The sequence below is a fragment of the Oncorhynchus tshawytscha genome, linkage group LG09 (genome assembly GCF_018296145.1).
Source record: "Oncorhynchus tshawytscha isolate Ot180627B linkage group LG09, Otsh_v2.0, whole genome shotgun sequence".
NCBI classification, from domain to species: Eukaryota; Metazoa; Chordata; class Actinopteri; order Salmoniformes; family Salmonidae; genus Oncorhynchus; species Oncorhynchus tshawytscha.
The window spans coordinates 20,069,530-20,083,181 of NC_056437.1; the positions used below are offsets into that span (position 1 = coordinate 20,069,530).

Here is a 13,652-nt window from a genome sequence, read left to right on the forward strand (position 1 = left end):
AAGGGGTGTGAATAATTTCTGAATGCCTTATATAGTGTTTGTATGTGCTTTTGTGTTTGAGGTGGGGGGAGGGAGCGGTGTGAACAGCTATTATAGGTTATATTCAGCATCAAATTAAGTGAGGATTTTAAGTATTTTGTGTCATGATGTGATTATAAGGCACTATGGATTTTTTTTCTTTTTTTGTGTATGAAATATGTGTGATTTATGCAGGCATTGTGTGATATCCCAGACTGTTGATAAGATTCTATACTAGTCATTGACATTCAGAAGATCAGACAGAAGATGACACCTTAGGAAAGAAGAGTTAGAACTGAATTGATTATACAACTCTCTTCTTTATGACGTTGACATCATCGCAGCAGCTCTGCCGCTGTGGTTTGGATATGTTCAGATACATTGTGTTTCACTTACATACATATTTATAAGGCAAGATATTTAAAAAAATCCCTGAGCATTGTAGATGTCTTTTGATGTAGAAGTCGTCGGGTTCAAATGGAAAGTTTGGTCATGGCCCACTAGAGCCCATCTGAGTGTGTATGAGGATTACTGAGGACACTGGGTAGCCATCCAGGTAGCACAAGTCTATACCCTCAACAGAACCTGTGCGTCCGGATGTAGAGCCTTCCCGCGCTCCTGCCAGAGGATGCAATCCTTGTGATAATCAGGTTACAAGCCCATGTAAGGATTAGATGGCATGTAAGCCTCGCAGCCAGCGGCAGCTTCCCAGCAGCTTCAGCTGGCTGAATATGGATGGAAAGCCTCTGGAAGACAGATTGTAACAGAGTTCCTGTGTATTTTCACTCCTTATGTACTCTAGCCAGGCTGCTGGGGATGTGGGTATAGCTAGAAGCCTCTCACTCCAGTAAAATAGTACAGTCTGTGAATGAATATGGCTGAAGTTAGTGGGGGATACCGTATGTACACAGATGGATTTGTTAGCGGAGAATAGCTCTGTGAGAGCTGATAAGATGTGGAGCCTACAGCATTCAGTTGTTAATAATAGAATAGACATCCATGTTTACATGCTGTGTGGGTGTTTGCACGTGTTTGTACAAAATTAAAGTTGGGAAAACATTTTGTAATTTCAAGCACAGTCCAAATCCCATAGCCAGGCAGAACATTCCTTCAACATAAAACCAGTGTGAATATTGAATTTGCGCACACACAAGTATGGCTGAGCTTTTAATTGGGATTATTATCTATTTTGTGTACATTATATATTCTTTCTGAAATACTAATCCAATGATAATTTTGTGCTTCATAGTCTGTCTATATTCTCTAGAGGAGGCATCTGATAGATCATAAATATTTGCTCCTTGTCTTGCAGTGATCTGTTCATGGTTCTGGACCATAAAACCATGACTATGAAAGAAGAGGTGTTTTGAGATTTTGTTTTTGATGTCATAGGAAACAACTATTGCATTTTTTATGTCATCCTGCGCTAAATCATCACACTTTGGCCTAAAAACTCCAATTTGTCAGAAAAAGTATACTCTACCACTTCATAAAAGAAACAGTAGGGTGCAAGTCCTCAGTTCTATCAAATCGGTTTTTCACTATGAAGTCTGAACTGTGCTAGCTTTATAAGCGCTATATGTGCTGTTTGGTTGCTGATTGGTGGCTTGAGAATCCACTGTGTCTCATCATATCAGTTCCAATGTGTATGAGAGTTCTCTACTGGTTGCAGATGTGCTGTTTCTCTCCCTCTTTCTCTGTAGGTCTGGAGCTGCTGTACCAGCCAGAGGTGGTGAGGCTGTACCTGTCTCTCCTCACTCGCAGTCAAAACCACAACACCCTGGAGGCAGCAGCCGGAGCTCTGCAGAACCTTGCTGCAGGTCACTGGGCTGTGAGTGAAGGGCAAAGGGGGAGAAGTTTATCTGAGGCTGTGGGAGAACAGAATATTTGTTTCTCATCCCCTCTCTACCCCCCTCTCTGTGTGATGGGTGTAATGAAATGTGGTTGAAAAGCTATCATGTATATACAAGTATGATGTGTGAATCCTCACAAGTAGCACAATAGGGGTGTGCAATTTATACATGACATCCTTCTATTATTCTCTCTCTGTGCCTTTTCTCAGTGGTCCAGTTACATCCGGGCCACAGTTAGAAAGGAGAAAGGTCTGCCTGTCCTGGTGGAGCTACTGCGTTCAGATGGTGATAAAGTGGTCCGGGCAGTAGCTATTGCTCTACGCAACCTGGCCATAGATCGACGGAACAAAGACCTCATAGGTACATGCACATAAACACGTATGCACACATCAATGCATGCACACACACGCGAGTGCACACACACGATACATAATTTTACCCATTGCCCCATAGGAAGCTATGCCATGAGGGACCTGGTCAGTAACCTGCCCAGTGGTCAGCAGCGACCAGCCAAGAACCTGGAAGGGGACACAGTGGTGGCCATTCTGAACACTATCCATGAGATCATCTCAGACAGCCCTGAGAATGCCCGTGGTCTCATACAGGGTCACGGCATCCAGAAACTGGTGGCCATCAACAAGACAAGGTAGATTTTCATAGCATAGTATCTTTGGTGTTGGTTATGGGAGATGGTTTCAATTGGCTAGATGCTCAGTTCACCGTGTTGTACTCTCTCCTTTATGCTAGCTCTGGTTTATTCTGTTGTTTCTTTGCTAGCCAATCTGTGCGGGAGACCAAAGCAGCATCTCATGTCCTGCAGACAGTGTGGGCCTACAAGGACCTGAGAAATAGCCTCTACAAGGGAGGCTGGAACAAGAGCCACTTTAAGGTTTCGCATGGCATGCTGTAGAAGGCTGTATTCCCCATTCACTACACAGTCCAAATGGGTGGCACAAACACAGTCTGATATTGAGCACTGTATGGGACACAATTAGTTCATAATGGCATACTGAGTCTTCTTTCTTTTTTACCTTCAGTCAACCACTAGTGGAATACCCAAAAAAACTAAGAGCGGAAAGGCAGCCTATGATGACATCACACTCCCTCTGATGGAGAAAAACCAAGGTCAGCATGAGACTGTAGCTTCAGCATAAGTGTGTGTGTGTGTGTGTGTGTGTAGGGAGATTGACATTGAAATTGGAAGTCTATCCATTCCTGAGGACATCAGGAAATGTCTTCAAAATCGGCCACTAGGGGCAACAGTGAGCGCTATTACTATCAAGTAGACTTGATTAATCCCATGACTCTGGATCAGGTTAGTTGTTTGATCCCAGTCATGGACACTGTTTTTTGTCATATCCCAAACAATAACCTTTACCATAACCATTCGGAATGAGTGCCTAACTTTACCCTTAACTTCGGTTTGGAGAAATGGAACATACAGGGCAGCAGGAGTCAACCCACAGATTCAAAAACACTTCAATATTTGATCTTTGGAGCAAATTCGAAATTTTCCTCATTTAGAGAACGTGGATGAATGTCTAATTCTGCAGTGAGACTGTGAGAACTTGTTGAAAGTGTGTGTGTTCATGCAGATGTAGGATCTTCATTTGAGCCAGTTTTCTACAGAAGGAAAATAATCATGCAGCCAGAGGACATTTGGATTATTATGTGGATTGCAATGAATAGACATTTGTCTGTGTTTCTTTAGGGCAAATCAATTCTGAAATGTCAAAGTGGAAATTACAAACTTAAATTTTAGAAGCCTTTTTAAAACTCAAATACACTACAAGTTTACATTTCCTGCTGTGCAGGAAAATTGTCAGAAACAAAAGAGTGATTAAATGAAGATCCTACATCTGTGTGTGAGCCTGTTTCTTGTCATTTGATCACAAAATGACCTTTGTTTATTGTATCCTGTCTGTTTTTCCCACAGATGGATACTCCACCGTGGAGCTAAGTGACAGAGTGGGCGATGGGTTACTCCAGGTCAGTAACACGGTACATATGAGCTCCTTACTATACCTAAAGGTCAGGTGTTTTTCAATGGTGACTCAAGATTTTAAGGGCCAGCGCAGTGAAAAATGTGATTTTCTAATTCCACACTATGAGGTTGGAATAACACTGTTGTAGTGCCATTTTATTGTAAGAGCTGTTTTAAAAGACTGAACATTTCTACCAGTTTTGGTGGGATGGAGGTTTGGCTTGTCTAGTGACATCACCAGGCAGTAAATTAGTTAGACCAATAAGAAAGAGTTCTAAACCTCTCTGCTAATAACAGACCATTCAGACCACTCCCAGACAATCCTAGCAAAATTGTTCCTTGAGAAATGGCTCTTTACTAAGAAGCTATTTTTGTGTTGTTTTTTTTACAATTTTAATTGAAAACAATCACAGTGTGTAACTTACCTGTTACTCAGAAATGATTTGATATTGAGATACAAACAGCCGCATTGGACCTTTAACTAAATAATGGTTCTATTTTGTTGCAGAGTATCCCAGAGAGGAAGCACTTCATCCGGGCTGGAAGGCCTGCAGTGGGTCTGGTGGAAAGCAAACCTCCACCCCTCGATTCCTGGGTCTGAGGTTGGCAGAAGGGATTATAGAGCAGGAAAATTACATTTCACTTAACCATTTTAGGATTGATGTTATACACATGTTCATTGCTTTTGCTATTGGGGGAGTCATAGATTACGAAAAAAATGATCATTGTTCTTTTTCTTTTTTTGTTTACAGGAGACGTGACAGTAAAAGAGCAAGTGGAACATCAACATTTGTGGAGGTCATTGTGGTGTTTATTCTTTAGACGGACTTTCTGTAGGTCAATTCACCATTCAGGACAACATGGTTATTCTCCCACCAGAAAATCAGAATGGAGTGAATATAGGATCTTACATTTACATGTTCAAAGTGTTATTCAAACTCTGGCTGCAGTTGAACATAACCTCTACTATATTTTATACATACTGGACAGTGGGATGAGTGGAGTGACACAGCTGAATGTAGTGCAGGATGAAAAACACAATACTAACACTTTCTATGAAATTAGGATTTGTCAAAACAAATTTTTTTCTTGACCTGCCTTTTCCTCGTGTTTCCATACTGTGTTGTTTCACTTCTGCAAATTGTCCATTACTTTCATGTGAGAGACAAGTTGGAAATGGGATTGTAAATGTGTAATAAAAGATTCATATTCTAAATGAAGGCATTTATATTGTAATATTCATGTTATTTATTAACAGTTGTGAACGTTATCTTGTAACCAAAAATGGAATGGATACGTTAACATTATACACTACCAAGTAATAGTGCCATTTTATCAGGAGCTGACATGATGAATTTGCTATATGCAGTGTTTGTTCTTGCGATGTTGAACTGAAAATGTAAGCAAATAAAATCCATAATTTCTCAATGTTGTATGGACTTAAATTTATCATATTTGTTCTCGTCTTTTTCTATTAGGACAAGGGCCAGGGGTGTATTCCACATACAGTTTAATAGCAGTTGTCCTGTGGTTATTTTACTTTCAGCATTATTTTACTTTCAGCAATGGACAGTTCCATCGTGGTCTTGCTAAACTACAGTGCTTGGAACAGAGACGAGAAACACAAACGAAATGAAGGGTGTGTTCGGAGTGCGCTTACGTAAATTCAGAGCATTGTCAGATTGTCCGTTCATAAATTCAGAGCGTTCTGGCCGAGAAGTAGGGTTGAACGGCAGTCAAGCACCTGTAGATTTTACGTCCGTCCCAACGCCCCGACCTGGGCGCGAACCAGGGATGCTCTGCACACGTCAACGGTCACCCTCGAAGCATCATTACCCATCGCTCCACAAAAGCCACGGCTCTTGCAGAGCAAGGGGAACCATTACTTCAAGGTCTCAGAGCAAGTGACATCACCGATTGAAATGCTACTAGCGCGCACCACCGCTAACTAGCTAGCCATTTCACACCCAAGCTAACTGGCTAAAGTTGGCTAGCTTACTAGCCACTTACAGTCAAGTGAGAGAACACCTTACTCTGAACATTTTATGCCCTAGCAGAGATGGTGTTTTCATGTTATCTAGAGCGTTAGTGACTAACTGTGCTGCTGGCAACAATTTAATTACTCGACATTTACTGACACCGGTCATATTCAACGGGTGTTTCACGTTCATAAATTCATCAGTTATTCTGCGCTCTGGTACACTCAGGCGAGAGTGCTCTGAAATTGAAGTAGATTGCCAGAGTGAATTTACGAACAAGTGTGCAGCAAGTTTGAAGGGTAATGCATTTTTTTTTGTTTATTATACCGTTGATGATATCACTTTTGTTTATTTTAGCCAATGAATGACACATTTGTTACAAGATGTAACCAAAATATACTCAGCCAAAGGTGAAAAAAGGTTGCTACGTTTGAATACACGACTCAAGTTCAGCACATCAGGTTTGCTAACAGCTTGCTAGCAACACATTGCTGTCCACCAAATTGGATGGTAGTTATCAATCAATCTCGTGTGGCTAGCTAAATTCATGTCATCTGAAATGCGCTAGCTAGCAGGCAAGAGCTAACTATGTTAACTAAAGTTTGAATGCTGTCTTTTGTTGGTGTTTACATACTGGAGAGGAAATGCAAAACAACGACGCTGGACAGAGTGGAATCAGGTGTATCAAAAATAAAGTTTATTGAGTCAAAGATATCTTGTCCTGCCGTTTATCGTGCACGGACCTAAGCAATATGACTCTGTGAGGAGTCAGAAAAATTAGGCTGCCCAGCCAGAGTTTACAGCAGAATGTATACACAGAATAATGTAGGTGGAGTCTCGTCGTGTTGATCTTCTGACTGGTCCTGAAGAGTTGGAGGCGGGCCTGCTCTTAGCCAGAGCAGGAGCCCCATTGGTGCACAGCAAAGTCCTTTGCTCTTGGCACCCGACCAGTAGGGGGGGGGTAGAGTGTGAGTGTACAGTGCTCATGAAATGTATGTGTGTCAAGGAAGCGTGGATATTGGTAATGTCTGCTTTAGGCTCAGGTGTTTCCTGTTTATGCAGGAGTGCATGTAGGGTTCAATGTCAGTGAGATAGCTTGGCACTCTAAGCTCGTTAGTGTTGCAGGATGATCTTTGTAGTTTACAGGGGACTATATTTGCGTGATGGCAGCTGTGTGTCCTTCGGATAATCATGTTATTGCACGTAGGCTCTAAACTTGACTGAGGACACTGGGCCCAGAGTTATCTGAGGGCATCCGGTTTAACCAGAGCTTTGGTCTGCTAGTAATGCTTTATATTAGATTATTTATATAACACTTTCAATCATAAATGTAAAAAAGAAAAGATTAGCTAACTAATAATGCTGGAAAAAGTTTAAGAAAAACACTGCTTTTTTCTTAGGTCCCAGAACAGAAGGAGGGAGGAGTCAATGCAAGGAAATGTTCACATTTATCTGGTGAGGACTTTAAATAATCTATTAGCTAGCTACAGTAGCTAGACAATCTAACTTAATAGATGTCTATTTTTAAATTTAAACCTGTTTATTCAATCATGCAGGAGAAGGGCCATCTACAGCCCCCCCTCAGACCACTGCCCTTGTCCCACCGGGCCTCGGTAGCAAGTACCCCCTGCTCTCTCAGCTAAGACAAAGATGTGGATGCCAGTGCAAAAGACCTGGAAAGGAGAACCTTATGATAAGTCTTTGCTCAAATACACCACAGACCTCCCTATTGGTAGGCGCCACTGTAGACTTTGTCCAATAAAACGACCCATCCCCAACCCAACTGATAAGAGTGGTTCAAACATCCAGAGGCCACACTCCGTTTAATCTCAGTGAGGCCAGACTTAGAGAAGCTCACCAGGCAGAGAACCCTCCCTGGTGGTCAGCTGGTTAGGCCAGTGACTCAGACCAGAGCCCACCAAGCAACCCCCCTCTGGAGACCAGAGCCCCCTTGACGTTTTCCTCTCACAGATCCCTTGTTAAGGTGCATGCTGCTGGAGGTGAGGACAGGGGAGGGAGAGGAGATGGTGGCTCCCTATCCCGTTCTCAGGGATCTTTGAGCCTCTGTTCTGATGCACCACCCCTGCTTTCCTCATCCACCGCTATCAGAATAGTTTGAAATGGTACCAGGCCATGCGCAATGAGAAGACCAAACATCATAAGAAGAAGCTTGAGCAGCTTTGGGATAAAGTAATCCCTATGCTCAGTATTTGCTCAATCCATCCATTTTAAAGGCCTTTTTAAAAAGTTCCAGGCTAACAGGGTATATGAGAGGAAGTGGGTTTGTCAACAAAATCGGAATATTGGCTCTCATAAGCAATATTACTGTATTCTCTCACTTTTTCCCCCCATTATGAGACATCAGAAGGGCCTCATGCTGAAAGAGGTAGGGGCTTTATTCTACAACATTTGAGACATAAAAAAAGAATCATAGTCATTCTAATGCAATGTCAATGGTTACTGAATTTATTCCCTTCTATGAATGTGATTCTCTTTTGCAAGATACCCTCTACTAATGATTGTAATTAGGGTTACAAAATTATGGGAAATTTCAATAAATTCCCTGGTTTTCCAGAAATCCCAGTTGGAGGATTCACATAGTCAGGAGGGAATAAGCATGAAATGCAGAATCCTCCAACCAAGATTTCTGGAAAACCAAGGAATTTATTGAAAGTTCCCATAATTGTGCAACCCTAATTGTAATTACCTATTCCCTGTCCTACCATTTGTTAGCAGGACCCTCTGGTATCCAGGGAAAACCCACCACCACTCTGGATACTGGGGAGGGGATGTCTGTCTTTAAACCCTGCCCAGGAGTGAACTTAAAATAGCTCCGGAAGAAGTTTTACGTGTGCTCCGGGCATGTGCTGACCAACTGGCAGGTGTGTTCACTGACATTTTCAACATGTCCCTGATAGAGTCTAATACCAACATGTTTCAAGCAGACCACCATAGTCCCTGTGCCCAAGAACACAAAGGAAACCTGCTTAAATGACTACAGACCCGTAGCACTCACGTCCGTAGCAATGAAGTGCTTTGAAAGGTTGGTAATGGCTCACATCAACACCATAATCCCATAAACCCTGGTCCCGCTCCAATTTGCATACCACTCAAACAGATCCACAGATGATGCAATCTCTATTGCACTCCACACTGCCCTTTCTCACCTGGACAAAAGGAACACTTATGTGAGAATGCTATTCATCGACTACAGCTCAGCGTTCATCACCATAGTGCGTTCAACACCATAGTACCCTCAAAGCTCTTCACTAAGCTAAGGATCCTGGGACTAAACACCTCCCTCAGCAACTGGATCCTGGACTTCCTGACGGGCTGCCCCCAGGTGGTGAGGGTGGGTAGCAACACATCTGCCATGCTGATCCTCAACACTGGAGCTCCACAGGGGTGCGTGCTCAGTCCCCTTCTGTACTCCCTGTTCACCCACAACTGCATGGCCAGGCACGACTCCAACACCATCATTAAGTTTGCAGACAACACAACAGTGGTAGGCCTGATCACAGACAACGAGACAGCCTATAGGGAGGTCAGAGACCTGGCCGTGTGGTGCCAGAATAACAACCTATCCCTCAACGTAGCCAAGACTAAGGAGATGATTGTGGACTACAGGAAAAGGTGGACCGAGCACGCCCCCATTGCTCGGCCTCTGACCGCAAGGCACTACAGAGGGTCGTGCGTATGGCCCAGTACATCACAGGGCCTAAGCTGCCTGCCATCCAGGACCTCTACACCAGGCGGTGTCAGAGGAAGGCCCTAAAAATTGTCAAAGACCCCAGCCACCCTAGTCAGACTGTTCTCTCTACTACCGCATGGCAAGCGGTACCGGAGTGCCAAGTCTAGGACAAAAAGGCTTCTCAACAGTCACTTTAACTATACATTCATGTACATACTACCTCAATTGGGCCGACCAACCAGTGCTCCCGCACATTGGCTAACCAGGCTATCTGCATTGTGTCCCGCCACCCACCAACCCCTCTTTTACACTACTGCTACTCTCTGTTCATCATATATGCATAGTCACTTTAACCATATGTACATACTACCTCAATCAGCCTGACTAACCGGTGTCTGCATGTAGCCTCGCTACTTTTATAGCCTCGTTACTATATATAGCCTGTCTTTTTACTGTTCTTTTATTTCTTTACTTACCTATTGTTCCCCTAACACCTTTTTTTGCACTATTGGTTAGAGCCTGTAAGTAAGCATTTCACTGTAAGGTCTACACTTGTTGTATTCGGCGCACGTGACAAATAAACTTTGATTTGAAGAGGAAAAGGAGCCCGTCCCCTGTCACCCAGCTGGGCGAGGAGATGGGGCTGCCAGTCATGGCGCCGGCAGCAGTGCCTCAGACTCCCCAGCATCTGAGTTTATGCTCAGCCCACCCTACACCCACTCCTCCCCCACAGATACCAGCGTTCCTCCTCACCCTGCTCCTCTTTCTAGCACATCTCTCAACACCCCAATACTTTCCCCTTCCTTCTCTCTCAGTATGTCTTCCAGTGCCCTTAGCACCCTATTACGCACACTGTTATTCACCTCAAATGCCCCTTGTACCCCGACAATATGGGACTTTTCGCAGGGAGTCAATGCTCCACACCAGCAGCGACATCTCAGGAAATAGGACTACATGTTGTGGGCTGGAGAGCTGTCCACCAGCAGCTAAAGGGACAGTAACTGTGCCAACCCTAAAGACTCTGTAACCATCCCTAAAGCTAGATGTCAAGCAGCTAGATGTCACACTCCATGCCCAGACATGTTCAATATTATAGAGGATACAGCGAAGCTGATTCTGATATGTTAAGGAGCAGTGAAATGAAGAAGACTTCAACACCAAAGAAAATAACTGAGAAATGTTCTCCTGCCATAGCGAAGACTTCCGTATCATCACATGCCAGTCCCACTCTGAAAGAATCGTAAGATTCCACCAGCTGACCCACGACTACAGAAACCAATGAAACCACCAGCCTCACCTGATGTTTCGTCAACTGAGCTAGACCTTGGGACACCCATCCCAGGCAGTAAGCCAACACTCACCTTCATTTTTTTCTACACTAATGATATACCACAGACCAAGAGATGTCCAGGTAAAAGTCCTAAATCCTCTCAAAAATCTTTTCTTGTCTCACATCATTATTTGGATACGGTATATTGATGATATTTTTGTTCTATGGAGGGGTGATGCAAAACAGCTCCAGGCGTTCCATACTTTTCTTAACTCCTGTTCTGAGCATCTGAGATTTACTATGCAATCTGATACACGTCAAATCAGTTTTATTGATCTTCTGATCTTGTGTGAAGATAATGTTCTATACACTGATCTTTACAGGAAGCCCTACTGATTGTAACAGTTTGTTGAGGGCTGATAGTTGTCACCCACTTCCCTTGAAAAATTGTTTGCACTACAGTCAATTCTGTCGAATCAAAAGAATTTGCAAAAAAACTAAATCAGATTGACAGAAATATGGCTGAGACGCAAAGAAAGTTCAAGGAGAGGGGCTACAAGAATGATCAGATTAATATTGCCATTGAGAAAATTCAAAACAAAACATGACCTTTTTCAAGGTCAGTCTCGCAAAAAGACGCATTCTTGCGTTCTAACTACCCGCTATTCAAAGTGCTCTGAACAAATTAAGGGAATTGTTCACAAACATTGGCACGTCCTAAAATCCGATGATAGTCTCGGTAATGTGTTTTCGACCCGTCCCTTGGTCGTATTCTCGCGGGGCAGAAATCTCAGACCAATTGGTAAACTCTGATTTACCACCCCAAGATATTACTGAACAACGTCTATTTGCGCCGCTACCTGGATGGAAATTACAAATGTAATGGCTGTGCTCAATGCAATGGCACTTATAAATGTAGATCCTTCAAACACCCACAAACAGGGGAATCGATCCCAATCAAATGTGTTATTACGTGCTCCACTAAGGCAGTTATTTACCTTATAACTTGTCCTTTTGGTAAAAATTATGTAGGTAAAACAAAACGCTAATTAAAAGTACGCATCTCAGAGCATCGTAGCACCATCAGGTGTAAAAACTTTACTTATCCAGTTGCGGCCCACTTCTTGGAGGCAGGCCACTCGATTTCGTCCCTACGTTATATCGGCATCGAACATGTCACCCTCCCTAGGAAAGGGGGTGACCTTGATAATTCATTGTTAAAACGAGAGGCTGCCTGGATCTTTAATTGAAAGACCCTTGCGCCCTTCAGTCTCAACGTAGACTTTGATCTGAAGCCATTCTTGTGACTTTGCCATTGTAATTGTTTGTAAGCTCGTGTAGTCAAATTAATCTATGATCGTATGCTATCCATTTGTTGTTTGTATGACATTTTAGTATTTGATTATTAACCAATGATATTAGGCCACTCTTGGTCATGATTACAGACACCTGTGTCTTTTGACACTATATAAATGAGTCATCCCGCAGTGTTTGTGATTATACCCTGATGAAGACAGCTTGGCTGTTGAAACGTTGGTAATTACATTTTTTGCATCTGAGCTCCTAGAGTGTATGGCTCTCTTATTTTCAAAAAGTCCTAAATTGCCATGTAAGTCATCTCCTCAGTCAACTACAGATCAGCAGGAACACAAGTCTCCTCAAGATAAGAAAAGTCCTAAAACCAAGACCTCTGATTCACCTAAATTAACACCTGCACAATCTTCATCAGAGAAGCAGACAGACAAAACTGAGTGTCATTTCAATACATCACCTCAGAGTGTTGTCAGTAGGAAGGCAGGCTCTGTAGTGTCACAACATGCTCTGTCCACCAAAAATACCAAATCCGAGTGCTGGAGGGAGACGGTTGTTACGCACGCCTCTATGAAGAGGGAACGCAACACCCTGCTACAACTCAATTATCTGTGAAATGAAAGAGGTATGGGACTGTAGATGTGAGTAAGGATGACAAAGGCAGAGCGAGTGGTACCGTTTACAAGGAATTTATTCCGTCACACGGTAATATGGGGAAAAGGGGCTGGACGGAACCAAAGCAAAGAAAGTAAATCTCAAAGCCCCCTCTGCTACCTTACCTGCCTACCCACTACTTACCTAATTTAGCACCACCTGGTGCCCTAACCAAAATACAGGGGGTGTTCCGCCCAGGTCTTACCTAGTGTGCCTAGACAGTGAATATACTATGGGTATATGTATGCCCGCGGGCCTCTTGCCTAATCACTCCCTCGGTGCCTTCCCCTTCCCCCCTGGGAACAAATGAGACAGAATATTAAACAATATCACAAAAACTAAGAAACAAAAAGGATATCAAATAAGCTCTATCTGATAATGCAACAAACTAACACAGTACATACCAACTGCCTGTATCACTCTCAGAAACAACAAACATAATATGACCATCAGCCATCAGCCTCCTCTCTCAGCCATCAGCCTCCTCTCTCAGCCATCAGCCTCCTCTCTCAGCCATCAGCCTCCTCTCTCAGCCATCAGCCTCCTCTCTCAGCCATCAGCCTCCTCTCTCAGCCATCAGCCTCCTCTCTCAGCCATGATCTTTCTGCAATGACCTCCCAGCAATGATTTCTCTACTGAACAACAGAATATTGGCTTTTATAACTGGAGAAGGAGTCTAATGGTATACAGCTGTAACTTGATGAGGGGGCGGGGTCAGCTCCAATTAGTCGTGGAGTCGACCCATCAGCTGCTTGGGGAGAATTCAGGAAGCTGTCTCCTGAAACACACTCAAATACACAAGCTCCAACACAGAAACTGGGGAATTTAACAACGGTCAACCAACAAGAGTTTTCCTCCCAGTGACATTCGTCTTAATACTTAAGGTTCTACA

The 13,652-nt window shown here is 43.3% G+C and overlaps 1 protein-coding gene across 3 annotated transcripts in view; it reads left to right on the forward strand.

Annotated features, from left to right (window-relative positions):
- The window catches only part of LOC112257536 (armadillo repeat protein deleted in velo-cardio-facial syndrome), a 33,784-nt gene extending 28,480 nt beyond the window's left edge, over window positions 1-5,304 (forward strand). For all 3 annotated transcript variants that reach the window (XM_024431179.2, XM_024431180.2, XM_024431178.2), the window contains 8 exons: window positions 1,722-1,849; window positions 2,081-2,231; window positions 2,325-2,517; window positions 2,649-2,760; window positions 2,909-2,996; window positions 3,808-3,860; window positions 4,364-4,457; window positions 4,608-5,304. In XM_024431179.2, coding sequence (XP_024286947.1) covers window positions 1,722-1,849; window positions 2,081-2,231; window positions 2,325-2,517; window positions 2,649-2,760; window positions 2,909-2,996; window positions 3,808-3,860; window positions 4,364-4,456 — 818 coding nt within the window. In that variant the 3' untranslated portion in view covers window position 4,457; window positions 4,608-5,304. The remainder of the gene's footprint in view (window positions 1-1,721; window positions 1,850-2,080; window positions 2,232-2,324; window positions 2,518-2,648; window positions 2,761-2,908; window positions 2,997-3,807; window positions 3,861-4,363; window positions 4,458-4,607) is intronic.
- The last annotated feature ends 8,348 nt before the right edge of the window (window positions 5,305-13,652 follow it).